Genomic DNA, 27,826 nt, shown 5'->3' with positions numbered 1-27,826 from the left:
CACGCAACAAAAATGTGTCCCTCCTTTGCCACTTCTATCGTCTCCCTGGCAGAAATCAATATACATGTACCATACATTAGAGCGCACATATAACAAACCTACCCAGATGTACCAGACTCACAGTGCAACACTGTAAGTAAAATTGGCACAGATGCTGTTACAATATCAAATAAAATTCATATAAAAAATTATATAAAATCAGGCCTGCACAGAAACTCTAACAGTGCTGTCAGATAGCCACGAATCCCAGGCAAACCTAGAAAAACAAAAACAAAAGATTTAAAAAGACAGCACAGTTCATAAAGCTCAAATTACAGATACCACAGAGGAGAATTAATGGATAATGAGAGTTCTGGCCATAAGAATGTGTTGAATATGAAGAACGTAGACAGAAGACACCCAAATTAACCCACCCACAATACACTGCAGCAATATTCCCTCCTCAACAAAAATATTTCCATTTTTCAGCCATTAAGTTTTCCACTATAAAACTATAATTTTAGAGGAAAACTGGCAATCTGCATAAAGGCTGTTGTACACAAATACAGTTTCCCTTTCAGCAGAAACTTTCTGACCAACTATAACTTACATATTACATGCATGCCACAGAATAATCCTAGAAGTCCTCAACATAAAATAAAATACCTTCATTTGTTTCAAAAAACCCGCACTGGTAGGAAGCTATTGCAACGCACAATTTCTGGAAGAGTGGCCACTGTTTTCTAACACAATCAGTGCTGGATAGCACTCGCTCTTTAAATCAACACCTCTTTTGTTGGGGAATGGCCCTTTGGGCACTGCAGACTTCCAGCCTGTGTAGCACCCATCTGCTCTGGGTCACGATTCCGACTGTCTGCAGCCAGTTATGATTCCAAGTATCAACATATCTAGTTTTAGTAACTTATTATTTCTGAAGATCAGTTCTGAGGTAACACCTTGTCTTTCAAAAGTCCACAGATGTTCCAGCTGAATAGGTGAAACAGAGAACTAAACAGAGAAGTGCCAACATAACAGGTTCTACCAATTTATCTGGCGTAACTTGAATAGAAGCAAATCAAACAACCTTTTTTTATTTTCAGTAATATGCATACATAATTGTGTACAAAATCAAAATGTAAGCAAATGTGTACAAAATTCAAATTGCTCTTGTATAAAATTTCCAAATGAAGTAATATTAAAACTTCAAGCCACACAAGAACCAAACAGCCTGCTAGCTACCTATTTCCTCTACCGCATGTTAACTTGTTTGCATTACTTGGAAAGGTTAAAAAAGCTGTCAGCATAAGTCACAAACATTTTTCACTGTCAAAATCATAACAGTATTTCAGTCTCCCAGCAACAGGCAACTAGGAGGAGAGGTAATTAAAATGTTAAAGACAAGAAAAAATATTCTGAATTTACTTTAAGAGATCAACTACTCCTAAATACCTGAGCTTGAAGCAGGGCTGGGGAAGGCCACTGGTTAAGGTGGCTGAGGTTGCTTTTTCTATGAAATTAACACTAAGCACAGGTCTTGCCCACAAAAAGTCAAATGTTTGCATCAGTACGTCTGACAAAATGCAGCACTGTACACACTGAACTCTAACAGTCATCCTGACCAAAAAACTGCGGACAGTGAACAAACGCTAATGCTTAGTGTCCTTTTCTCAAACTCCTGTATGTTCCATGTTAGCTTTATTAAGAAATAGTAAGATTTTTTTGGTAACAGGTTAAGAGCAGTAAGTAGTTTTGTTGCAGCACTGTGTTGTACTGACAATTCATACAGTAGCATAAACAAATATATCATAGTTGCCTTTAAGGTAGCTGGCTAAAATCAAGCAACTGAGGTGTTTGGTGAACAATGGTGTTGCCCCTGAATACTGCCCTGGGTCATACTGCATGACTGCAGCAGAATACCGTGAAAAGTAACACACAGGTTGCATAAAAAAAAAATAATAATCTCAGTTTCAAGAGGTGCCACTGTAAAAAAAAAAAAGTAAAACACCACATGGCTGTTGTGGCACAGTGAACTGAGACATAACTCTCAGATATCAAGGAACTACATTTTCAACACAGGTTTAAATATTGAAATTTTAAATTGAGGTGGCAAGTCCTAAAAGTTGGGCCATTAGTGATAAGTGAAAGGATGCTTCATGATATCTACAATCATGATTTTTTAAAAATGTACACTACAAAATATAAAAAATAAATAATTTTACAAAACAGTTTCTACACATCAGGTGGGAGAGATTACGTCTTGCTCCAGAAATCCTTCCTCTTCTGAGCTCGTTCCAGTATCTGAGATGCAAGAGAGCTAGATGCTGCCGAGCGAGCAGAAATCTGAGACAACCTGTCATCTGTGGAGAAAGCAACAAGGGGAAAAAGTAAATAGGAAGGAAGGTAGGTAGGTAGGTAGGTAGGTAGGTAGATAGACAGACATTAAAAAAAAACCACAGTTGACATTCATGGCAGACTTTGAAAGTGCAAATATTTTTATGCCCTCTTTCAAAATGGATGCTGAAATAGTACCACAACACACTTTAATTCTATTACTTGGTAACTGACCTGCTGGAGAAGAATCTCTCTGGAAAGCTACTAGGATGCCAGGTAAGTTTAAAGAGAACACATGCCTAATTCTTGACTGACTCCAGAATGAGACCCCAATGGTCATCTGGGAATTGCCCAATTCTCCAAGTCATGTTTACATTTACTGTCCTGTATCAAAAGACCTCAGAAATCATTCCTCTGCCACTGAAGTCTGTATGGACTAGACTCTGATACTGACATATTCATGAAAGCAACCCACCACTTCAAGCAAAGCAGACAACTTTAGAATAACACAACTAATATATCACAACCTGTGCTGCTGGGAGAGCCCTTCTGTGCCAAAACCAGCTAGTGTGTCACAAGCTGTTAAGAGAAATGTGTCTTCTGAAGAAAACAGGAAGTTTAACACAAAGACAACAAGAAGCATGCTTTAAAAATGTACTTTTGAAATGTCTTCCTTTTGAATACAGGGTCCACTTCATGCCCAGCCAAACTCTTAAAAATAAGCAGCCTGGATGCTGCTGCTCTGATAAAGCGTGTTATACTTCTTTAACATCATTATTAAAATGCTGCTACAGCTCTGTCAAGACGCTCTCTATGAAAAATTACCTTAACTACACCCGTTCTCCTGCAATGGATTAAAAAGAACTGCATTACTACTTTCCAGCCCCTAACAACAACAACAACAACAATTCCACAACCCAATCCTAATAGGACCTGTACTTTCTCAGTGTTTCAATTAACTTTTCAGCAGCATTTCTAAATTCTTGAAATACAGTGATCCAAACAGCCTGAACAGGCTACACACGACGTATAACAACGATATTCCTATGTATGAGAAAACTGAACGCACTTCTGCCAACAGACATGTAATTGGAATAATTCCCTGTTTTGTATGTACGTGAACAAATACTGTTTCTGAAAGCTCATACATCATCACAGAGCTCATAGGAAAAAAAAACAAAAAGAAACAGCAGTTACAGCATTTAATCTGTGTGCAGAAAGCTTGTGGGAAGCTGCAGAGTACTATAGGATTTTGCATGTTTTATGTAGATACACAGATGCTTGGCTGAGCCATCTGCACAACCCACACATTTTCCAGCCAACTGCAATGAGTAAAATAGAGAATTGGTGTGAACCTTGGTTAAAACCAAGGAGCAAACAAGCACAAGGGGTACAGAAAAAAGCTTTTGGTTGCTCTGGGGTGTAATCTATAAATAAACTGCAATCAGATATAAGATTGCTCTGCCCATACTCTAATCTGAACCAAACACAGGTGATTGCGACTAGCACAGCACCACACCAAGCTCAACCTCATACACCATGCTAAGAAGCAATGTATAGCAGCTCAAACTAATGTGGCTACACTGCCTTTGCTCGACTCATGCCACTGAAAGAGTTTATTTGTGTCTGCCCACAAAAGGGCCAAGAAGATGCACTGGCGGGCTGTGCCCTGGCTGCTCAGAAAAAAAGGGCCAAAGCAGCAGGCAGAATAACAGCATGCATAAGTACTCCTAATACACTGAGCAGAAGAACAGATGTGAAAATTAAAGTCAGAGGAATCATTTTAGGCTGCCTATCTGGTGCTGAAGTCTTACAAGCAAAATCTTTATCTTAAGATTTTTGGTACTTTTTAAGTTGCATCCAAAGTTATTGCAGCTGCAACCTGGGCTGCGATCATTTTCCAGTTTGCTTCTGTTGCTATCAACACAAGGCTTAAAAAATGCGTGGGGAGGAAATGATTTTAGGTATGGAACTGAGCAAGCTATAGTAACCTCATTGGGCCATAATGGTCTATTTAATTTTCAGCCGCATTTAATGGTTTATTCATACTAGAATATACCTTCATATTCATCCTTCAGATTAGCAGGACGAATGTTTTCAAATTATCTTGATGAAACAACACAGTAGTTATTCACGCAAACACATAAACCAGGATTACTTACTGCATTCAGAAACCTCTTGCTTTAGTGCAAAAGTTAAAATTCATCTAGGTAGTATACACATGACGTACTATAATACTTTGGGACAAGAAATACCTTCATCGTTATAGTTTCTTTGCTGAAGTGGTAACTGGAAAGATCTCATCTTTGGATTGCCAACATTTCCTAAGGTAAAAAGTCAAAGGCACAGTTTTGAATCACTTCAAAACAGACAAAGGTAACATTTCATTTTAGAACATTTAAAAATGTTACAACAACATTTCCAAAACATGAGTCTGATAAATAGCAAACACACCAAAAACTCCATGAGACTCCTTTACTCTAAGCTGAGGTACAATAAACTTACTCCACTGTGTTCTTCTCAAGGCATCTATCTTCGGTAGATGCTACAAGTTACTTAGTGAACTGCACTCGAAGTGCAGAGCTAGAACACAGCACCGATTCTAGTCTCTTTCTGAGGAAATTCTCTGGATTTCACCATCCCACTTAACCTGACAACTACTTGTTCCATTCCAGAATGGAAATACTACTTTAATTTAGCTAATCTTTATAATAAAAGGACCAAGAATTGTGGGACCTTAAGCAGCTATAGAAAGTCTTTCTGGAATGGAGACTTAAGCACATAAACTTTATTTTGACTGTGGGGTAAAGGATTATTTTCTTCATCAAATTTATGTCCCCAGTGCACCTAAACGTTAAAAATCTTTAAAATGCTCCAGCACCAATTCCATGTCAGCCAAGAAATTGATTTTTTCAATATCTAATAAATATTTTATAGATGGCTTTTTTGTTTCTATATCCTGCAAAACTATTTAAGAAGCTTATCTCTCCGAAATCTACAACTCCTGCAAAATCATACCACGCTATAAAGGTCCCCAGTTATGCACCATTGCTGGTAATTGCAGCTGGAAAAGTGTCACAGCATCCAGTTGTAGCCTAAAGATTAAAATTACAACTGTTCATGCTAAACCAAATTATTCTCATAATGAGTAAGTAGTTTTTGAAATTAATAAGGCAAAATTAGACAACAGACCACTAGAATACAATGATAATAGTGGAATCTGAAACTAAGGTGGAGAGTTGTGCACATTTCCTCAGCAAGACTAAACATACAGTAGAAAAGCTTTTGTTTACAAACAACATATTCTTTGTAGCATCTGTAAGGCAGGAAGCCCAGCACTCTTGGTATGAACACTGCACTGTAGCCACTTCCATCTTGCAGCACTCTAACACAGCCAATTAATAAACAAAACCCACCGTTATGCTGGAATTCTGGGTCCTTGAGAGTCCCTTGAATACGACGAGAGGGACTCCAGCAAGGCATAGTGCAGCTTTTGGCTGACTTCAGCGCAGGAATTGTAGAGGTATGCTCTTGACGGGCTGAAGCAAGAGGAACTTGCTCATCAGAAACACTGACAGGAGGCCACTGATCCTGCCTAAGTGGCAGAGGATCCAAAGTTCCCAGCCCAGCAGGTGGAGAGGCAAGGAGTGAAACAGCTTCCACTTCCATGTCAGGCTAAAACACAATAGAAAGGAGGAAAAAAACAAACCAAAACAAAACAAAAAAGCCCACAAAAATCTAACACCGCATATACAGCCTTCCAGTACAGATCCTCACATATGCAGCAAATATTGGCTCTACACTGTTATACTTCTTGCGAGGGTACTGGAGGAATAAGTGTTTCAAGCTTGTGACACAGCTTAAAGAAAATCTATTCCTAATAACAAGTGGTTAACATGGTCTGAAAGTAACCTAGTCAGGTCAAATCAAAAGCTTATTTTCTTCACAGCAAAAAACTGGGTTCTTAGTTTTTAACCAACATAACCAACTTCTCATGCAATTGTGTTTGCTTCTATCAGAGAACTTACTACAGAGGATGTATGCAGTGAAATGCTAGCTGTCTTTGTAGAATTCAGACTAAGCACAACTTGACATAAAAACCACAATTTTAAGAGGAAGACAGTTAAACAACTCCTAAATGTTTCTATTTTTCTTTTAGTAACTATGCAAGCTGCAATGTAAAAGAAGCACAAAAGTAAAGGAAAGGGAGAATAAAACCACTATAGCACATTTACCCTATCTTGTACATAGGTACCCAACCCCTCCTTGAATTTCTTTCAAGTCAAGGGATCTAGAGCTGTGTGCCCTATGTCAGTAGCAAGCCACAGTAACATTAACAGGGAAATCAACAGCTCTTCATGGCACCTTTTTTTTTCTTCTTTTAAACAAATCCTGTGCATTTAGCAGAAAAAGCCAAAATGGAGCTCATCCAATCTCACTCCAACAATATCAACTCCTTTGCCTGATATCCCCCAAAAAATTCTTTATTCAGACATTGGCCTTTTTTAGCCACAGATGCTGAGAATTTGAGAATAGTAAACGACAAATCAAGAAAAAGATTTATTAAATAAATTATTCACAATTACTTAAAAAGCACATTCCTAAAATGCATAATGGTAATCGTCTTTTGTGGCTCACCCGGAAGGACCTTCCTTTTGAACCATCTCTTGCACCTTGCTTAGCTGAAGAAGGGTCTGTTCCTAAACGTCGTGTTTTCTGCTGTGAAGATGAAGACTTGAATTTAGGAGGAGACACTAGAACCGCACCTCCTATTGTAGTGGAGAAGATGAAAAATGCTTTATTACCTTTAAATAATCTAATAAATTAATTAATACATGTCTTTTCTGTTCTTTAGTTCTTAAATACTGCTTTGCATTTAAAAGTCTTTTTACCAATAGCTGGGGTAGTGAGATCATGATGAGTCCTCTGAGCTCCACCAAGTGCTCTCAGCTTCGGGGTAGGAAGCCTGCCACCTGTCCTTGAGGATACAGAAGAAGAATCTGACACAGCTGCAGAAGAATTCAATACTAAGGCATTCTCACTGCAAAAAATGAGAAATTATTAAAGGATTAGCTTGAGTCTTGAACTCAAGCTTTTTGTTTCTAATACATTCCTACAATGACGCCTAAGGCAAGACAGTTAGGGCCATGAAACACCAAAAGGCTATAGCTAAAACATCTGCTTGCAATAGGGAGTCCTGGATTCCAGACCTTGAGCCTCAGTTTCTGTAATGCTTTTTTTTAATCTAACTGGATAAAATACATGAACAGTCTCAAGCTGCAAATTCAGGCTCCCTCTGTCCTGATAAGCTTTGAAAGCATTGCTGCACAGTAGAAGAGACTTAACAAGAGGGCTGGAAAGAGTATTCGCCCAGAAAAACTTTGAACCTAGTTGCCACCTTAGAGGTGGGAATGTGGGTTTGACTCTTTTCAGTCAATGTGGTGGAACTGAAACCAAGTATCCCACATTTATGTAACCACTTTAGCCCCCAGGTTATTAAATAAATCAGCACTACCACTTCTGTCTTCCTCCTCCAGACACATTTCAAAAGGAGGTGGTAGCATACCCACACTGTGTAAGGAACTTGATCCTATCAGTGCATGCTAGACACATTCTGAGGACATCTGAGCAAAGAACGCCTCATTTCTAGCTCTCAAGCAGGCTTAGATAACAAGCAAGAGTTAAGCTGCTCTGCATGGCCAAATCCAGAGCATATCTCAGCACACAGACAACCACATTGCAGGATGACAGAAAACCTTCAGTGTCAATCAGAGCCACATCTATGAACTAAATAATCTCTACAATTAGATAGAAACTTAAGAAGGTTTTCAGGATGATGGTTTTGAAAGCCTGCATTTAATTTCTATTTAAGTCTAGCATCTCAATCTTTCTTTGCCTGAGTTTTGCATACAGGATATTATTCCCAAAGGAGACAATTACAATTCCTTACCTCTGATTCATGCTGCAAAATGGAAGGTAAAACCCAATGAGGAGCAGAAAATACTTAGATGGTATGGTAACAAGGGCCAAAGTTATTCAGATTTAAATATCTACCAAATTAAAATACTGTTTACCAAAAAATTATTCAGAACTTGCACAGCAAAAGCCAGAGACTTCTGTAACTAGATATAATTTGGATCTTTCAACTGCCAAATACAGTACTACGCACTGTGCTATGCACATACTGAACTAATCTCTCATTATTTCTAAATACCCCTCCTCCTTTTCCCCACCTGTACTCAGTAACATAATCACCAGTGATTACTGGATGCTAGTTATTTCCTTGTCCCAAGTCCTTTATCTTTGCCCATGATTTTTTTTTACGAAAAACAGGTGCTTAAGTACAAGATTAGCATGTATTCTATCCTTTCAATCCTATCAATCCTACACTGCCAATTTGAAGCAAATTGTGAGCTTTTATTTTCACTACATTTGGCTGCTGCATAATGAACAGTCTGTTCTGAGAGGCCCATATTGCAAATTTTATAGTTTTGGAAAAAACATTAGAATTGTTCATGCTTCTACAAACTTCTGTCTTGCAAGTTAGAAATGCAGTATTCTTAATGATAGATCCATTTCCATCAACCAGCAAAATGTCTTCAACTTTCTCATTCCTTATCATACTGTTAAAAAGCAAAAGTAGTGTCACACTACCTTACACTCTCTTAAGTAAATCTGATTTAAAAACAAAAATCAGTTAACCTACAAATTTCTGAGATGTTAGAGGAAAAAATTATACATATACCCCACAAAAATGTTCACTTTTACCCTTCAATTTTCTTATCTTCATTGGCATCCTTATTGTTTTCTTCTAAATGCTGAGTCACGACTGCAGCCTGTTCATCTTGTTTTTCTTTGTCTTCTGTTAATTGCTGATCCTCCCTTCCTTCAGGACCTTCTTGTTCACCCCAAACTAAACGCCTTTTGACTGGAACAGTTAAAGCATCTGACATGTCTTTCTTCTCAGAGCTCTCCTGGTGTGGCTCTTCTCTGGAGTCAGGTTGCTGCAGCATTTTGGGGCTTGGTACAGTCTCTTTTTCAGAAACTCTAGGTAACAAAGAAAGCAGTGTTTCATACAATTGATTTGCACGATATATACGTGTCTCTGTGGAACACATTCATCCAGTTCAGTCCTTTTCCAAAAGTACAGCTCAGATATTAAGAAGTGGTACAGTTGACATGATGAATGGTTGAATTTCCACTGAAGTTTAAGTTTAAACATCATTTAAACTGATGTTCAAGCAGAACCGATTTTCAAACTAGATTATATGAAAACTCTTTCTGGATTACCATTTCCAAAAAAATGTATTGTAAAATTAGGGCTCTATTTCCAATTTAAACAAGTTAGATTGTCAGAGGTGCTCAAAAACTAACTAGTTCCATGCATAGGGAAACTCTGATGGCACGATTTTGAAAGCCAAGCACTTTAGATTATGCTCTTTAGGCACAACTTCTGAAAGTCTTAAACTGTCAACTGCTCACGGAAAACAGTGCAAATTAGCCCAGTGCACAGAAATGAGATCAGTAAGAGGTTCTGTATTTCACAGGCAAAAAACCAAACCAGCAAACAAAAAATTTACACCATACTTAATATCACCCATTATAGTGTAATATTCTTTTATGTGTCATCCCCCAACCCTTACTAGAGCTACAGTCAAGGGAAAGGTATTGTCATTATTCAGTATTCAGGCATATTCTCCATCATATCAATAGCAATCAAAAGAAAATCAGTTTGTTAATATACCTAAATTTTACCAAGAAACTCTACTTAGAAGCTGCGAAAATTTATACATATTTAGATTTTTCTCTAAGTTCTATTTATCTAAGGATTTACAGTGCCTACAGACTTATTCTTATGGCTTCTTATTCTTTATAAGCTGTGCATAAAAAAAATAGTTTGCTTTTTAGATTCCACAGTTGTTCTTCAGAAATAGCACAATATTCACAAGCATCAATACTGAAACTATCTAAGTGATTTCTAATAGAATCAAATGGATTCACAGAACCATCACGTGTCATCCTCCAACCCTTATTAGAGCTACAGTCATACAAATGGATAGATCTCTCACACACACACAAAACAAGTAGAGCGCATACAGGAGTCTAAGTGGATTTAGAGACAGAGGCATCCAAGGCACTGTTTTTAAGTATCAGATGTCAGAGAAGACAGAAATGGCTTTTTTTCCCCTCTTTGCTTCAGCCATAGCTGTCCGTACCTTTTACTAAAATACTACTTCTAAATTTTCACACAATCACAGAACGGTAGGGGTTGGAAGGGACCTCTGGAGATCATCTTGTCCAACCCCCCTGCTTGAGCAGGGACACCCAGAGCAGGGGGCACAGGAACGCATCCAGGTGGGTTTTGAATGTCTCCAGGGAAGGAGACTCCACAACGTCCCTGGGCAGCCTGTGCCACTGCTCTGGCACCCTCACAGGAAAGAAATTTTTTCTCATGTTTAGCTGGAACTTCCTGTGTTCCAACTTGTGCCCATTGTCCCTTGTCCCGTCACTGGGCACTACTGAAAAGAATCTAGACCCATTGTTCTGACACACTCCCCTCCAGATATTTATAGGTATTGATGAGATCCCCCCTCAGTCTTCTCTCTCCAGGTTGAACAAACCCAAGTCTCTCAGCCTTTCCTGATAAGGGAGATGCTCCAGTCCCCCGATCACCTTTGAAGCTCTCTGCTGGACTTGCTCAAGCAGTTCCCTGTTCTTTTTAAATTGGGGGCCCAAAACTGGACACAGTACTCCAAATGTGGTCTCACTAAGGCAGAGTAGACGGGGAGGATAACCTCTCTCAATCTGCTGGCCATGCTACTTTTTATGCTGCCCAGGATACCGTTGGCCTTCTTGGCCACAAGGTCACATTGTTGGCTCATGGTCACCTTGCTGCCCACCAGCACTCCCAGGTCCTTCTCAGTGGAGCCACTTTCCAGTAGTTCAGCCCCCAGCCTGTACTGGTGCATGGGGTTGTTCCTCCCCAGGTGCAGGACCTTGTACTTGCTCTTTTGAATTTCATGAGGTTCCCCTCGGCCCAGCTCCCCAGCCTGTCCAGGTCTCATTGGATGGCAGCACAGCCTTCTGGTGTATCAGCCACTCCTCCCAGCTTGGTATCATCAGCAAACTTGCTGAGGTTACACTCTATCCCATCATCCAGGTCATGGATGAATATGTTGAACAGGACTGGACCCAGCACAGACCCCTGGGGAACACTGCTGGTTACGGGCCTCCATCCAGACTCTGCCCCATTGATCATGACCCGCTGAGTTCTGTTGTTGCACCAGTTCTCTGTCCACCTCACTGTCCACTCGTCCAACCCACGCTTCCTTAGGTTGCCTATGAGGATGCTACGGGAGACAGTGTTGAATGCCTTACTGAAATCAAGATAGACAACATCTACTGCTTTCCCTTCGTCGAACCAGCCAGTCACACCATCATAGAAGGCTATCAGGTTGATCTAGCATGATCTTCCCTTGGTGACTCTGTGTTGACTACTTCTGAAAACCTTCTTTTCCTCTACATTACTGGAGATGACCTCCAGAATGATGGAGATGGAGGTGATGCTGACTGGCCTATAGTTTCCCAGGTCCTCCTTCTTGCCCTTTTTGAAGACTGGAGTGACATTTGCTTTCCTCCAGTCCTCAGACACCTCTCCTGTCCTCCACGACCTTTCAAAGATGATGGAGTGACTCGGCAAGAACATCTGCCAGTTCCTTCAGCACTCATGGGTGCCAGGACCCATGGATTTGTGAGGATCCAGTTTGCATATGTGATCTCTGAACCAATCCTCCTCAACCAAGGGGAAGTCTCCTTTCTCCAGACTTTTTCTCTCTCCTCTGGGGGCTGAGATGCCTGAGGGCCCGCCTTAGCAGTAAAGACCGAGGCAAAGAAGGCATTCAGTAACTCTGCCTTCTCTGCATCCTCTGTCACCAGGGCCCACTCCTTGTTCAGCAGTGGGCCCACTGTATCCCCAGTCTTCCTTTTACTACTGATGTGTTTAAAGAAGCCCTTCTTGTTATCTTTGACATGCATTGCCAGATTTTATTCCAAGTGGGCCTTGGCCTTCCTCGTTGCACCTCTGCATACCCTGACAACATTCCTATATTCCTCCCAAGTGGCCAGTCCCTTTTTCCACATACTGTGAACCTCCGTCTTCCATTTGAGTTTCACTAGACACTCTTTGGTCATCCATGCAGGTCTCCTAGCTCCTCTGCCTGACTACTTCTTCCTGGGGATGCACCAATCTTGAGCTTGGAGGAAGTGGTCCTTGAATACTGACCAGCTCTCTTGGACCCCCCTGCCTTCTAGAGCCCTAGCCCATGGGATTCCTCCAAGCAGGTCTTTGAAGAGGCCAAAGTTGGCCTTCTTGAAGTCCAAGGTTGTAATCCTTGTTCTCCTGGCAAGGGACTGAATATCTGCCAGTTCTGATGGCCGTAAAAGAAAGGAGAAAACAGATGTACACCATTAAAGTTCCTAAGTCTTAATTTCTGAACTACAGTGTCTAAGACTCAACCACAATGAATTAATGACATGAATTAATTACTCCTGATAAGAACATGGACAACATCTGAGTAGGGAAAATATATTTCATATCATTCCAGTGGAAAGAAGAATATTACTTCAGTATGACTCAGTACAAAATTCTTCCAGACTTGATGAGACTACGGTTGCCACACTAAATATGCATTTGTAGAGAACTATAAAGGAGTAACTTCCTCTTCTTTCAGAAGACTGGACTCTGCCTCATTTTCAACTCCAGCACTTATCAACTGATACATCTATGAAAAGGTAAAAGCCCTCATCTCTTCTACAGTATTTACATATCACAGAATCACAGAACAGCCCAGGTTGAAAGGGTCCTCGAAAGACCATCTGGTCCAACCTTCCATGGGGAAAAGGAGCCTACATGAGATTACTGAGCACCCTGTCCAATTGCATCTTGAATATAGTCAAACATTCAGGACCTCACAGCCATGCCTCGCCTATATTCAGCATTTTGCTTGGTTTCAAAGCTGCAGAATAATAGGCAGGAATGACAACCTTACCCGGCAAGATCTAGCGCTCTGATGTTGTTGCTGATGCCTTCTTCTGAACTGGAATTCGAGGACACATCCCAAAGACTGTTATTATCAGACAGGATCTGATTGAGATGATGTCGGGAGAAGTGTGTTCCCTCTACTCGTTGCCTGTAAGCCTTTGCTCTTTCTCGAAGTTCTCTCACCTACACATCAAGGTTTCATAAGTTGCATGCCTGTTTGAAGTTTACTAAAAAGCTATTATAAAGTATTTGCATTAGCTAATGGCAGCTAAAGGAGAAAGGCAAGTTACTCATTATACAGGGCCACCCACAGCACAAACATTGCATGCCACAGTAAATGCAACAAAAGGAAAGCAAAAATAACAGAAGTGTATATTTAGTAAGCATGTTTGCCCCATGAAGCCAAAGCAAAATTGTCAATTGTTCATTCAATGAGCACAAAAAGTTATGCGGCAACTATGAATAAGTTTAGTGCTGGATTCTAGTTTTTCCATCTGAGTGCTCAGACACAGTGCTCCAAACACTGAAATAGGAACTTAGATGCAACCAACCTCCATATACCACATGGAATTTAGGGTGTTTTGAGATGCCTAAGGAGAGGAATACAGAATTATTTTTAAATGTCTTATTTTTTTCTCAACACGGTATTGTTATTATAACCCTTGTAACTTTATTTCAGTCTAAGTAAGAAATTAAATACTAAAAACCTGTCAACATAGCTCTATGCTGCCTCCCTGAGATTCAGTAAAAATCTGTAAAACAAATACATCAGTACTGGTATTTCACCAGTTTTTGACAACTTTAGGAAATTAATTTAGATTTCTAAGCATTAACACTCAAAGATATATTCACCACTGATTTATGATTATTTCAAGTCAACAGATCTATGTGCATGTGTAATACTGAGTTTGTATGCTGTGAACGCTGCAACTGTCTCTAGCTACAGTGAGGAGCTGATGATTACATGAGAACACTTGGTGCTATCGTATGTAAGACATAGTATCAAAATCATTCCTTCTAGGCTATTAGTAACTGTAAGAATGAGATACAAAACTGTTCAGATGTCAGGTTCAGTCTTAAAAAAAACCAGAAGTGATAAGCCCTCTCTTTAGACATTATACTGCTGATTATACACTATCATTTTTATGGTTGAAACTATTTGAACACTCACACTGTCTTGTGTCCTTCACTCAAACACAATTGAAGTGCAGGAAGAAAAAGCAACAACAAAACTTCTATGTTTAAATTATCAAAAATAACTTTGTGATATTGTTGTGTGATTTCTGGCTCACTAAAAATGGTTCACAGGAAATAAGTACTTTGTCAAAGAGCAGGAAAGTAATACTGACACTTCCTCTAGCACATTTTCATATCTTTTCTTATTTACTCCTCTTTCATGATAGACTTCACATCATTCTTCCTGCAAGGAACAGAGTTAGTGAGCCAAATTCTGCTAAATCCACTAAAAATAACTGGATACAGCAGATGGAAATACACTTAGCCCACACAGGCTAACATCCCACAGTTTGACCCACTAAACTTCCAAAGAAGAACCCATTAAAAATATATGCTTGTCATTTTAAGAGGAGAGTTTCAAGTTTGAGGTGCAAGTGATTTACCGGATTATTCACTTTAAGTAGAAGAATGAAAAATTAATTATGATGGCCAAAACAGAAGGAATATAAATCCAGAGCAACAGGACACTCCAATGGGAAGAAAAATACTATGTCTCCAGTGAAGCGTGAAGAAGTAAAAAGGACAACCGTCTCCTTTAGTGACTCAGCGGGCAGCATTATCTCCACAGCACACAGGCCCCAGAGGGTCCTACTGTGATCATGAATTGCCTGCATTAATTTTTCAAAAGCATAATTCAAAGATATTTTTTCATTCGACTGCTGAAAAGCAACCCTTAATATATTGCAGCAAAGCAGTCTAGGAGTAATAACTACAGCTAAGGTCATTCCAGGATTCTATTATGGGATTTGCCTGCTTGGGCTCAGAACTTCAGAAAGTCGGCTTTGGACCCAAAGTTGCCCATGTGTGGTCCCAACTAAGGGAGAAACCAGACTGGATCAGTCAGAGTTTATCATCTAATTGCTTGTGCTAAGCAAGAGATGTTCTGTAGGCAGGGGTGAGTCTCAACAACCCACCAGACATAGAGGTTAGATACAGCTTTGAAGAACATTTCTCTTCATGTCAGTGCATTAGTATGGGAACAGGTATGGAATCACGTAAAAAGCAAAAGGACTGTTGAGCAGCCTATACTGTGAATGGCCAAAGTACCTTTGTTGCTTTACAATAAAACCGATAAGCTTCACACTTGTTTTCAAGTTACGCATACTTTCATTAATCTGCTGTTAACATATTTCTCAAATAGCTAGATTCTTTCTTATGTCTCAACCATGAATGAAATATTTTATTCAGTCCTAATATTTTAGCCATGCTGGATCCCATCTTGTAGTTCTTAGAATAAAATAATGGATGCTACAAAAAAAAAAGCGCGCCTGGCCAAGATTCAGGTCTATCAGAATTTTTATTCTTGTATTAACAGAGGTTATAAGAATTAACCTTGGTTTTCTTCCGACCTGTCCTGAAGACCACAAAATTCCAAGCTTTATCCTTGCTCTTTGCCTTCACTACACCCACAAAGACTTATAACCTTCAGTGATACACATGGAAATATTAACAAGACAATAGCAAATTTAAAAACTCCATATAGAAAAAAACCCACCCAGTAACACATTTATACAGGCTAAATATTATCTTTGTCTACCAGCAAAACTAGTTTGATAGGCTGTACTGGTTTTGGCTGGGATTGAGTTAAATTTCTTTATAGTAGTCCTGTGATGCTATATTTTGGATTTGTGCAGAAAACAGAGTTGATAACAAAGGGATGTTTTTGCTACCGCTGAGCAGTGCTTACACAGAGTCCAAGGCCTTTTCTGCTTCTCACCCCACCCCACCAGTGAGCAGGCTGGGGGTGCATGAGAAGCTGGGAGGGGACACAACCGGGACAGCCGACCCCAACTGACCAAAGGGATGTCCCACACCGTATGACGTCATGCTCAGCATATAAAGCTGGGGGAAGAAGAAGGATGAAGGGGGGATGTTTGGAGTGATGGCGTTTGTCTTCCCAAGTAACCATCACATGTGATAGAGCCCTGTTTTCCTGGAGATGGCTGAACACCTGCCTGACCATGGGGAGTAGGGAGCCATCTGCTCCAGTTCTACCTTCCACATCAGCTTGGTCCCAGCTGATGAGGAAACACACATTTCCAAGCATTTGCCACATATTTAGCAGCACAGAGTGTCTCACAAAGGCTCCCTCCATCAGCTGGGAGAAGCCTGAGTCAATTCAGTGAAATCTGACAGTTGTAGAACTAGCTCTAGCAGTTTCTTAGAACACTGCTAATGCTTTTGATTTCCTTGACTGATTCAGGAACTCATACTCAATAATCCTGCTAAGAAATCCTACGGCCCTGAAGCTGTTCACCATTTTCAGTGTTCTGTCAAATGAGTTCTTACACAGTATAATACTGATCACAGTTACTGAATAAACTACAAGAAAATACTTAGATTGGCTGAAACTTGCAAGAGAAATTCTCGGGTTTATACTGTGTATGACTGAATTCAGCTGACTGCTTTGAATGGATTCAGCATGGCAAGCTAACAAACTGAGCCTGACTATCAAGCTGACCTAGGCTGATACATATGTTGGCCTTTTCCTTTAATTCCCTTGGAATCTCCTATCATCCAACTGTGCATTTTCAAAACTTCTGCTTGTTAAAACTAGGCTGATATCAATGTTGAGATTATCTGCTCCAAAAGTCTGTTCTGAATGATTCTGATTGTAAATGAAACAAAACTCCTGCCTCACTTCGGATGTCACATTAATATATTCTTTAAGTCACACCACGTCTTATTTTTTCTTTCTTTATATTATACTGACTTGTCAGAACCTAATTGTCTTTGTATACTCACCTTTGGGAACTTGAGTCGTTAGCATTATAATCTCAAAACTGTATCTTATAAACACCACAATTCAAAATTTTTCCACCTAAAAATCAAAATACAAAGCACACTCAGGCTTCAGATTTTTAAAGAATACTCACCTGATTAGGAACTTTACTCCTAATACGAGACCAAGCTCCATCTTTGTAGAAATACTGGGTTGGAGACAAGAATTTTGACCTGTATTCAGTGTTCATCTTCCTAAGAAATCAAGAATGAGGAGAGGAAAAAAGACAGAAAGAGTAAAGCTTGATATCCAGAACACTCTTTAAGAGCACTTTTAAAGTTACATCAACAATCATAAGTATAATTGCACTTAAATGCCAGGGCTGAGATGTGAAAAACGCATGCTTTGAAACACAGCTCATCCATACCAACACAACTAGGAAAGCTGTGACAAAGCTCATTCACAGCTGGTGGCTCTTCAAGCAGTTACTCCTGTCGGCTTTTCCTCACAACCCTTCTGCCAGAAGCTTTTGCCCTGACAGCCAAATCAGCAGAATGTAATACACACAGAAGCCTCAATTACTTCAATGCAAAGTGCAACATCTTGGTTTAAGTCACTGATGAAGGTGCATTTAAGTAAAAATGCCTGGTTTGACACTAATTTGTCCAAGACATTTCCTTCTATGAACTCTACTGTAAAGGCGCTCTGCATATGGGTGCGTGAACTGCTGGGGCTAGAAACATCTGACTACCAGAACAATGGTCAGTATAATTCATCTAACTATGTCCTACTGGCTTTGATCTTCAAAAAGCCTCAGTACTTGAAAAGATGTTTCCCTTCTGCCACACACATACATACACAGAATAATTAACATCATCTAACCCATAGCAGGCAATAAGCAATACTTCAAGTCCTTAAGCACTGAATTGTGGATTTATCAGCTTAAATCTAAAGAGGTTTTTGTTTTCAGTCTTGCTTCAGAACATTACTAACTTTATTCTAATACAGTCAGCACTGGGTGAAAAGCCCTCTTTTTCAGTCTGTCTTCAGAAATAGATCATAAAATCCTGAAGTCAGAGAATAAAATGCACCTTGTAAAAAGAAAAATACCAAAGCAAAGAAAAAGTTTATATTCCAAATGTCTTTCCATATATCCCTTTCTTTGAAACTGACAGAATTCCTTCAGTTTTGGTTGCAAAACTAATGGATGAGCTCAAAAAACACATCATTGCTATGCCCTGATCTCAGTCATTCTGCTGCAAAAGCAGGCCATGCAATGCAGCTTGCATACAAAGTGACAGTCCTGCCCACATATTGAGAACTTGCATGTTTTGACAACTATTTGCCCAGTGACCGTTTTGGAAACTTTTGTCTTGTGCTACCACAATGAAGGCACAAGAGGCAGAAATTTGCCCTTAAATGAAAGAAGTCATAGCAAGTGATCAAGAATTTTACACACTAATCACTGCAAAATTGACTACAATCTACTATGTCAAAAAGCTATGAAATCTAAAGAGTTAAAGGTTTTAACTAGACTACATTCACTCACATTTTCATACAGCAATTTTATTTCATAGAATTTTGAGTGATCATTTTGTAATTATCTTCCAATATCCAACAGCATTCAGACCTAGGTAAGTCTCCTCTCCCATGTTTAATCTAATGCCTCAAACACTGCTGGAAAGTCATGTGAATGAAAGCAACCACTGGGACATACCTTAAGCGCAAAGACAGCAAAGATGGATTAATCTATGCATTTTAAAACCTACATCTATTCTGGGCTTTTATTTCTCTTGGCATACCTCAGATGTTTAGAAAACGGAAGCATCAGTTCAGTTCCTGCAACGTAGGTATGTAGCAGAAGAAAGATACTTTGACAACGCTCAGTGACATACAATTTAATTTTATGTCTGTGCTTGTCAGATTACCCTAAATGGGACAGATTTCTTTACTCCCCTTTACCTCATGTGTTTGCTTTTGCTACTCTGGGAGAGAAGGTGGTATAGACTAGAAAAAGCAGACATCAAGTACAATCACCACAGTTTTAAGGCATACGAGCAAGCACAGGAGAGCAGTTTGAACGGTGACTACAACTTCCAAAGCACTCACTAGAAGTTTAGTAGCAGTACTGCACCAATTTAAGTTCATTCATGTTAAATTGATTAATATTATTATTGCATCAGAAGGTTCAACTGAACTAGTGTGGTTACAAAGCTTCCACTTCCACTGCCTGGAGAAGGGGATGGAAATCAGATGTACCCACAGGAAGTTCAATCCCAGCCCTGCAAGGGGGCGTTTGCCCCTGCAACTATAGCATGGCATGGTTAAAGGACCATCATCCATCATTCCAAATATTAGGTTGCCATATGCCTATTCACTAGGCGAGGTTTTCCTATTTTATACATACCCACGACTTGTACGTAAAGACAGGGGCTTTGGACTGATATGTTGCTTATTTTTTTGTTTAGGATGTTTCTGTTCTGATATCCCTTGTTTTGCTGCATCTTCTGCTGGCTTTTGAAATGGTTCTTCCCTCTTATTCTAAGGCAAAGATAATTTTAAAAATACCACATTAGCTAACAATCTGAAAACCCTCATATTCCTTTTGACATCAAGCTTTTGCAAAAAGTTAATTTACTTTAGTGTTAGCTGTTTTGCATATTTAATATGAACAAGAATATTACATTCCTTTGTTAATACAAAAATAAACAAGCCAAGTGCCAAAGCTAAGATTCTGAATGCAACATTCAGTTAGTTAGATTATGTATTTTGTACACTTTACAAAATGAATTTAACATGAAACATAGAAATAAAATAATATGATACCTGTGCATTCTAACCTGAATTGTGTAAGACTTAACATGTGTACTTCTGGAATTTGTAATAAATAAAAATATTAATTTGCTGACATTCTGGTTTATAGAGGGTCAGATTGACTTGCTCAGTTTTCACATCAAAGACTTTTTTTCCTGCTTATTTTATCCTCTTGGAAATCTCATGCCTGATTTCTGATTCTGCTAAAGGTCTTCACAGATATTGTTCAAATTCAAGAAAAAAAAAACAAAGGAAAGCAAAAAAAAAACAAAAAGCCCATCAAAAATCCCCAAAACTTTTTCAAGATATTCATCAAGGAAGAAGTAACAAAAAGTGTTATGAACAAAAAGTGGTTTAGACACTGTGAACAAAATTCCCTTCTCATGCCTTCTTTTCCTTCACTTTATTAGCCCTCTTGGAAAAACACAACCTGAATTTCCAATATTAAAAACAAATAAATGTTTCCTGAAAGCCTCATGCCTTCCAAGCTTTCTTCCCATCTGCTGAAAGAGGCAAAAAGGGACATAAAATTCCTCATTCCCAGATGAGATTTAAAGCAATGGGCAGGTCTGAGTTTTAAATTATAAAGCCTCCAATCCAACAATCATCTTTAAGAACCTCAAAAGTACCAACGGCTTAAACAGCCACAGGCACTCCATGTTATGTGTTTTGCTCAGTAATGGTCCTAGTTAATGTGTTATCTGACAACACCTCTTTCTGTTTTATCAAGGAACAGAACTGGGTACTGAAGAGACTTGTATGTGGTCCTTCTACCTGAAGGATGATTAGCTAACCTGCAGGAATTTAGACAACACTACACATGACACCTTGCTACTGAAATAGACATTCATACGTCCCCCTTGCAAAATAAGTTAGCTGCCATGCAGTCTAAATTGCTCTCACCTATTTTTAGAAGGTCTTAGTCTGAAACAATTCCTTTTCACTAAATGTGTCTGGTAAAACAGCCATAGCCATATTTCCTAAAAACCCACTGAAGTTTGTCAAAGCCAACAGCAAGACAAGGAAATGCAAAGCCTCAGACAGCTGAATTATGTCTTCATTAAAGATATTTTAATGTTTTGAACCGAGTAACAGAGCCTACGTAGGCTATACAATGTCCCGTTATAGCCCTGCGCTAAATATAGTTACTTACCTTTCAACTTATCAAGGCAAAGGCAAATTAATTGTAACCCTTCCTCCATGTTTCTTCCAGTTACAACTATTGGGTGAAAATCATTTCCACTGTGGCATCTTCTATACATCAGAATATTTTTTTTACTTCAGACTATGTCTGATTTATGAGATCCAAAAAGTTCCAGCCCTCCTACATACCAAGAGACTAAACCAGTACCAATGAGAGTATAAACCAGAGATTTAGATTTCCGAAACTAACCTAATGACTAAAAACAAAATTTCAATTTGAAAGGAAAAAAAAAAAGGAACCCACTCATAAATTGACAGGAAAAACACACTTAAAATATTATTGTAAACTGAACAAATGCATGACAGAAACTACAAACCCACTACAGAAACCCCTAAGACCAAACAGAGCTGTACAGCGTTATTTTCAGTCTTTTATAGCAAAACTACTACTGAGTTCAGTGCCATTAGCAACAGCTCTAAAATTTCAAAATAAACCCACCCCCGCATTATGGACAAGAACAATCAAATTTATAGAAGTATACTAATGCCTTTATTCCAGGGAAATATTTACTTGTTCACAAACCGGATTTTCTTTCTCTTCTGAACCACCTCTCTCTTGTGGGCTTTTAACAGGAGCAGACCCTCTGAAATTTCTCTCATGTGTAGTTTCAGAAGTAATTTCAGGAGATTTAAACAGAGGTATGGATTTACTTGCATTGCAAATAACCTTTGGGGAAAGAAAACAAACAAACAAGATCGTCATTTGCCTACCTGAAAGCTAAATTTTCCAAATCAGTTAACCAATCCATGCAAAAATACGCATATGAGCAGAGAGGCGATCATGTGTACAAATACAGCATGTGCAGACTAATTAACTTCTAGGACAAATTGAAGAGAAACTTAATCTGTTAAAAACACATTTAAAAGTGATGGAGTCAGACACAGTTAAACCTGTGGTTCAGTGCTGTTCTTACTGAAGCTCCCTAACGGAGGTTTTCTTTATTTGGGAAGACAGGCCACCTTCAAGGCTGTATGTAGGATCATATTTTTAAAACATATGACATAAAACTTCCCTATGAGTCCTCAGCACATGCCCAGTCCATCACTAACAATCGTTTTGTGTTTTAGAACTGGATACTTAGGGCTTGGTAATTTGAGCTATCCACTATTCTCCAGTCAATACTGTGTTATAAACCAAGGTAGAGGATTTGCCTGATACATGGTCAGGTATTATCTCCTCATGGCATGCTGAATTAAAAGACCATGCCATATGTCACAAGCATACATTTTCCCCAGCTTTGCATGAGAGTTTAGGTCTGACTTATAACCTAACTTCAATAACTTAAGACATTTTCACAGGATCTCTTCAAGGGAAAGGTATTGTCATTATTCAGTATTCGGGCATATTCTCCATCATATCAATAGCAATCAAAAGAAAATCAGTCTGTTAATATATCTAAATTTTACCAAGAAACTCTACTTAGAAGCTGCGAAAATTTATACACATCCACCTGCTTGGTACGCCAATAAGAAAAAGGCAGGAACAGTTTTTATAGCAATTGATCCTAGTTACTAACATTCATTGCCTCTGAAAGCAGTTACTGAACAAATCTGCTATCTGCGGTAAAAACTGAGAAAGCACGGTCTGTAATAATCCCATTAATGTATATGCTCCCAGTGAAGAAACAAGACAAAATAAAAGCCGAAGTGCCTATTTTATACTTTAAATGACTAAAAGATGGACTGAATCTCCTAACAACGAATTGAAAACACAAAGCAGTCTCACAATCAGGGTTACTCTTCGTGGTCTGACTAGAAATTGCAGCATTTCCAATCCTACAAAGTCCAAGAACACATGATATATATCAAAATACCCAAGAGTGTCTTAAAATCAGAAGATTCCATTTTTAAATATAAGCAGTTCCAATGAAAGAGAAAAATACTACAAAGACGCACTTTAGGGCCTACAAGTGTATGTGCACAGAGATGGAGACTGAGAATAAGAAACTGTGGTAACCTATAAAAGACCATGAGAATAAACAGTGAAACCTGAATGATTTCAGTGGCAAGACATGTTATTACAACACAGAACACCTGAACATTCACCTGTTGATTAGCTATATATTAGATAACATAAAAATTATAAAAATGAAAGGTAATATTGAGTAGGATCTTAGAGGTCCTAAGGTAAATTAATGCAAAGAGAAGAAAATGGTCCTGTTAGCAAGGACAGAATACAACCACAGAGAACAAGTAATTAGACCTGACTACAATAAAGAATCACAGGGAAACAAATCCAACTATACTGCACTTTTGTATCTAGGAAGAAAAAAAAATACCATGTAACAGAATTCAAGGGTGGACACACACCCCACCCTCACCAGAGGAAAAAAGGAGATCCTGGAAATGTGCAACTTTGCTGATACATAAAAGATACTGTTTGGATTCTTTAAAGTTACCTGTTCAGCTGCAAGAATCGGTGACTTTTCATGAGGACTCTTCCAAACAAATTGGCTTTGATATTCAGAATTTCTGGGGAAAGCGTTTAAACGTGAAACATTCATGCCTGCTTTCCTCTGAAGGACTCTGTGAAGCTGACAACATAAAAAAGAAAAAACAATTAACACCAATTGTTCCCTTTCCTACAACATTTTGCAAGTCATGTATCTTTCAATGCACACTTTCAAACCAATGGTTTGGGTTTTGGTTGTATGAATTAAATGAATGCAAAGTACATTTTCTCGTTATAGCCAACAACCCCAAAAAGTCTACACATTATTGGCTAAACCCTTGTTTAACTGAAATCAATAGAGACAGCATATGAAGGGTCAAATTCCTGTTGTCCTAAGTGGAACCAAAATCTGGTCTCAAAAGCACCGTTCTCCTAAGAGAGAAACTATAACATAGAAGAACATCGAAATACAGAACTAAGAAGAGAGTTAGACAACAGAGGGTATTTGCTGTAAGTATCAGATTAGTAATTTCTATGCTGGTCAATTAAAAAAATATTTTCCCTTACCCCATTACCCGGTTTTTCAATTTCCTTTTTTGGAGATGTAAATACTTCATTTTGATTTGGCGGAGCTGCAGAGGGTGATCTTTTCATGTTGTTTTCTGCAAGAGCAAGAGCTGTTTCACCTGTAGAATCTACCGAATGTGACTGAACTTTTGGAGGGAGTCTGGGTCCTTCTGGCGTTTCAATTTTTTCCTGATTCACATCATTGTTGTTGTGGTCCGTGTGCAACTCTGCAGTCCTAAGAGCCTCAGCTTCAAGTGGGTCATTCAAATCACAGTCTGCTGTCCATTCAAAGGACTTTGAAATCTGTGGATTATGGTAAGGTACCCTTCTCTTGGAAATGAAGTTTGGTTCTCTTGTGATTCCTGAAAAAGACCTATCAGGTTTAACAAAACCATTCTATTGAAGACATAATATCACTCTATTACAAGAGCAAACTGAAAGTTTATCATACAACTGACTATTAGAAAGAACTATTTCAGTATCTTTGAGCAACAACAGCCTATGAATTATGGGCACGGCTGCAAAATTCTGTCTTCCTTCCTATCTGCAAATGCCTTTCCTTTCCACTAAAGAGAGATGGGAACATGGTGCTCCAGGACCATGTTGTATAATACCCTATAAAGCAAATATGTCCACAGGACAATCTTTTGCAGGTTGATTCTGGGAGTTGAACCACAACAACAAGATAAATACAGCCAGAGAAAAGAATGTGGTTAACCCAGACACAGAATAACCAACCTGCAGTGATAAAAAAATGCCACAAGCACTTTTCATTGCACACGCACGGTATACCTTGTTGAACAGGTTCTCGCCTACTGTGACAGGACAGTGACAGATCCCTATCAATCTAATAAAATGGTGGTTTAAAACCATCTCAGATAGCTGGTGACTTTTTACAGTATGAACACAAAAGCATTTCCCAAATTCTGAAAAACGCTACGTAACAAAACCAGGTATCAAGTTATTCTAAAGAATTGCTAGCCATTATACATGCAGATGAAAATAAAATTACCTATCATTTTAAGAAGGGGATTGAATGACTGAACACATTTAAAGTGGGAAATTGTAATCCAGCTGTGGATGACAAATAAGTGAAGGCCCATAACTGGCTGAAAGAAACACTTTCTAGGAGAGAGAAACTCCTATCTCATGAAAAAGCTACATAGAAAGAGAGAACAACTTACAGTGAAAGGTATACAAAATGTCCGTATGTCCAAAAACACATACAGGTGGTAGGAAATAATTCCAATGGAAAACCACTGGAAAAGTAGCAGGATGGAACCCAGAGCACCTGCAGCTGTTAACTTTTTGTGGTGACGTTCCAGGCCATTCTTAAAATTGCCAACTACGCGTTTCAACATGAAGAACCATAAGTTAATTATCAAAAACAATCTGCAAACCCCATGAGGTGTCAAGAGTGACATTTGAAGATGCATATGGTTAAATGGCCAGAAAAGAGGTAGGAGTGAAAATGAATGCAAAAGTGGAGAAAAACTACACCAAGCACACACAGAAACACCATTACACTGTGAGAAGGAGGAGAAACTGCTGTATTGCTAACTCATTACTTTATTGCAGGTCCTGCAAAATTTGCAGTTTAATTCAACTGGAAAAGAAGCGTATCTTACTATTTTAAAAATTAGTTAATGCGTTTGGATGTTCAGGAGTTTCAGGATTCATGGAAATTGTCGTCTTCAGTACAGGTGCCTATACACAGAGCCATGTGCTAGGGAAAGCAAGGTTAAAGAAATATATGTTTTTGCAGTAATGGAAGAAAGCAGTAACATATATAAAGCATAATCTTTGGCAAGATTAAATTATTTATTAAAATGTCTAGTATCTCAACTGAAAACAAACTATACTCGCAGTAGTTGGTTCTTAATTACTAAGCCATCATTTAGAACACTTATCATATTGTAGGACTGAATATATTGCACTCTAATCACACAAGACTGCAGAGTGTGGTTGCACTGAATTGCGCATTTTTTTTAATCTGTCTTGTGCCACTACAACAATTCCTGTTTTTCTCTGCTCCTTTTCAAAGCACTGCACTTGCCATGACTCTGCAGCTTACTCCTTTCCTCAATTCTCTATGGGCCTTTCAATCCAGATGCCATTTCCTTTGTCGTCTTCTTTCCAATCCCACATTTTCCTGCCGTTATAATGTCTATAACCCCTAACTCCTAGAGTACAGCATCACAAGCTTTTCCATTTAGTGCCCACCTTCCTTTTCCCTAGTTACTTGCCCCTGTAGGTCTTCAAAAACTTTTAATTTGTATCAAACTTTGCCCTAAATTAGTCTCCTCTTAAATATGGAATGTTACTTATTGTTTCCATGCACCGCAGGCAACCCAATGCCCCCTTCTACACACCCTGTATGGGTTACCACTGCATCTGTGCTTCATGTTTAGGACTCAGCTTATGCTGCATGTTAGAAACCATGTATTTTTCATGTTTTATATATTCAGCACTAACATTAAAAGAAAGTTTCGGTGTAGCCAGAAAGAATACGACATTCAAAAACACATTCTAAATGATGACCAGGAATATACTTTTAACTGTATAAAGCGTGCAAACTGCGAACACCACCAGTTCACTGTGGTCATGCACTCAGTCACCGCAACCGCCTCTAGACCTCCTGCAGCCCAGGCTCGTCCTTACCAGGGCCAGCTTGGACAGCGCCAGGGTTGCGATCGAGGGGGCAGCTTTCAGGGGTGCTTACCGAACTGATCCGACCGAAGTCCTGCCCACAAGGATTTCTGCTGTTGGGACGGGCTACAAAATTCTGGGGTTTTCCATTTGAAGTTTCTTTTATATTCACTCAGTCCCTGCAGCAAACAGAGAGGTGTTTGTCAAGTGACCAGTGCACATCCTGCTTCCTTCTGTTGGTCGGAGATCTCCAAGGGGAGAAACACCAACAAAGCGGCTGCAGGATTCAGCCAAGTTGTCAGGTTGCTCCGCACCTTCCAAACCCACCCCCATCAAAGAACTGCTTGATTGCTCTCCGAGTAGCAGGAATCAGCATCGAGTAATTTCATGCACCAAAAAGTACACAAAAACTTCTTTATATCTTCAAGTTAGTAGAATTTCAGGAACAAATACAGCATGAACCCTGTCACCCACACGACTGAACTCCTCCTGTCTTTATTAGCCAGCGCTCCTTAGCACAAGGGTCTCCCCTTTCCCGCCTCGCCTGTAGTACCCCAGAAACGCCTGTACCCCATCCTTCTACCGACTGCAGGGGCCGGCCGGGCCCGCCGCCCCCAGGCCCGGGCCGCGCCGCCCGCGCAGGACACGGACACGGACACGGACACGGACACGGACACGGACACGGACACGGACACGGACACGGACACGGACACGGACACGGACACGGACACGGACACGGACACGGACACGGCGCCGCCCCGCGCCGCCTCACCCTGAAGCGCACGGGCATGGCGGAGGGCGGGCCGCCGGGCCGCGGCCGCCAACGCCACCGTTCCCCTGGCGAAGCCGCCGGCGCGGCCCAGCCCGCCCCGCCTACCCTCGCCTCCCTTCG

The 27,826-nt window shown here is 39.6% G+C and overlaps 1 protein-coding gene across 6 annotated transcripts; it reads right to left on the bottom strand.

The window, feature by feature from the left end:
• Positions 1–1,044: 1,044 nt before the first annotated feature.
• MDM1 (Mdm1 nuclear protein) lies at positions 1,045–27,826 on the bottom strand. Of its 6 annotated transcripts, none has more exons than XM_075080853.1 (15): positions 27,707–27,826; positions 27,008–27,113; positions 24,286–24,647; positions 23,726–23,860; positions 21,838–21,993; positions 19,717–19,850; positions 17,464–17,563; positions 13,903–13,941; positions 13,359–13,534; positions 9,079–9,357; positions 7,203–7,351; positions 6,949–7,079; positions 5,727–5,985; positions 4,566–4,634; positions 1,045–2,336 (listed from the first exon to the last, which is right to left on the bottom strand). In XM_075080853.1, the coding sequence occupies exons 1-15, from the start codon at positions 27,722–27,724 to the stop codon at positions 2,230–2,232; spliced, it is 2,220 nt and encodes a 739-aa protein (XP_074936954.1). In that variant the 5' UTR covers positions 27,725–27,826; the 3' UTR covers positions 1,045–2,229. The 6 variants fall into 6 exon arrangements, with proteins under 6 accessions (XP_074936954.1, XP_074936958.1, XP_074936955.1 ...); XM_075080857.1 differs by having other exon boundaries at positions 7,203–7,288; XM_075080854.1 differs by having other exon boundaries at positions 21,850–21,993; positions 27,707–27,814.

The sequence above is a fragment of the Phalacrocorax aristotelis genome, chromosome 1 (assembly GCF_949628215.1).
Source record: "Phalacrocorax aristotelis chromosome 1, bGulAri2.1, whole genome shotgun sequence".
Classification (NCBI taxonomy): Eukaryota; Metazoa; Chordata; class Aves; order Suliformes; family Phalacrocoracidae; genus Phalacrocorax; species Phalacrocorax aristotelis.
The sequence above is the reverse complement of the archived record's forward strand: the minus strand, read 5'-3'. Positions and strand labels throughout refer to the sequence as shown.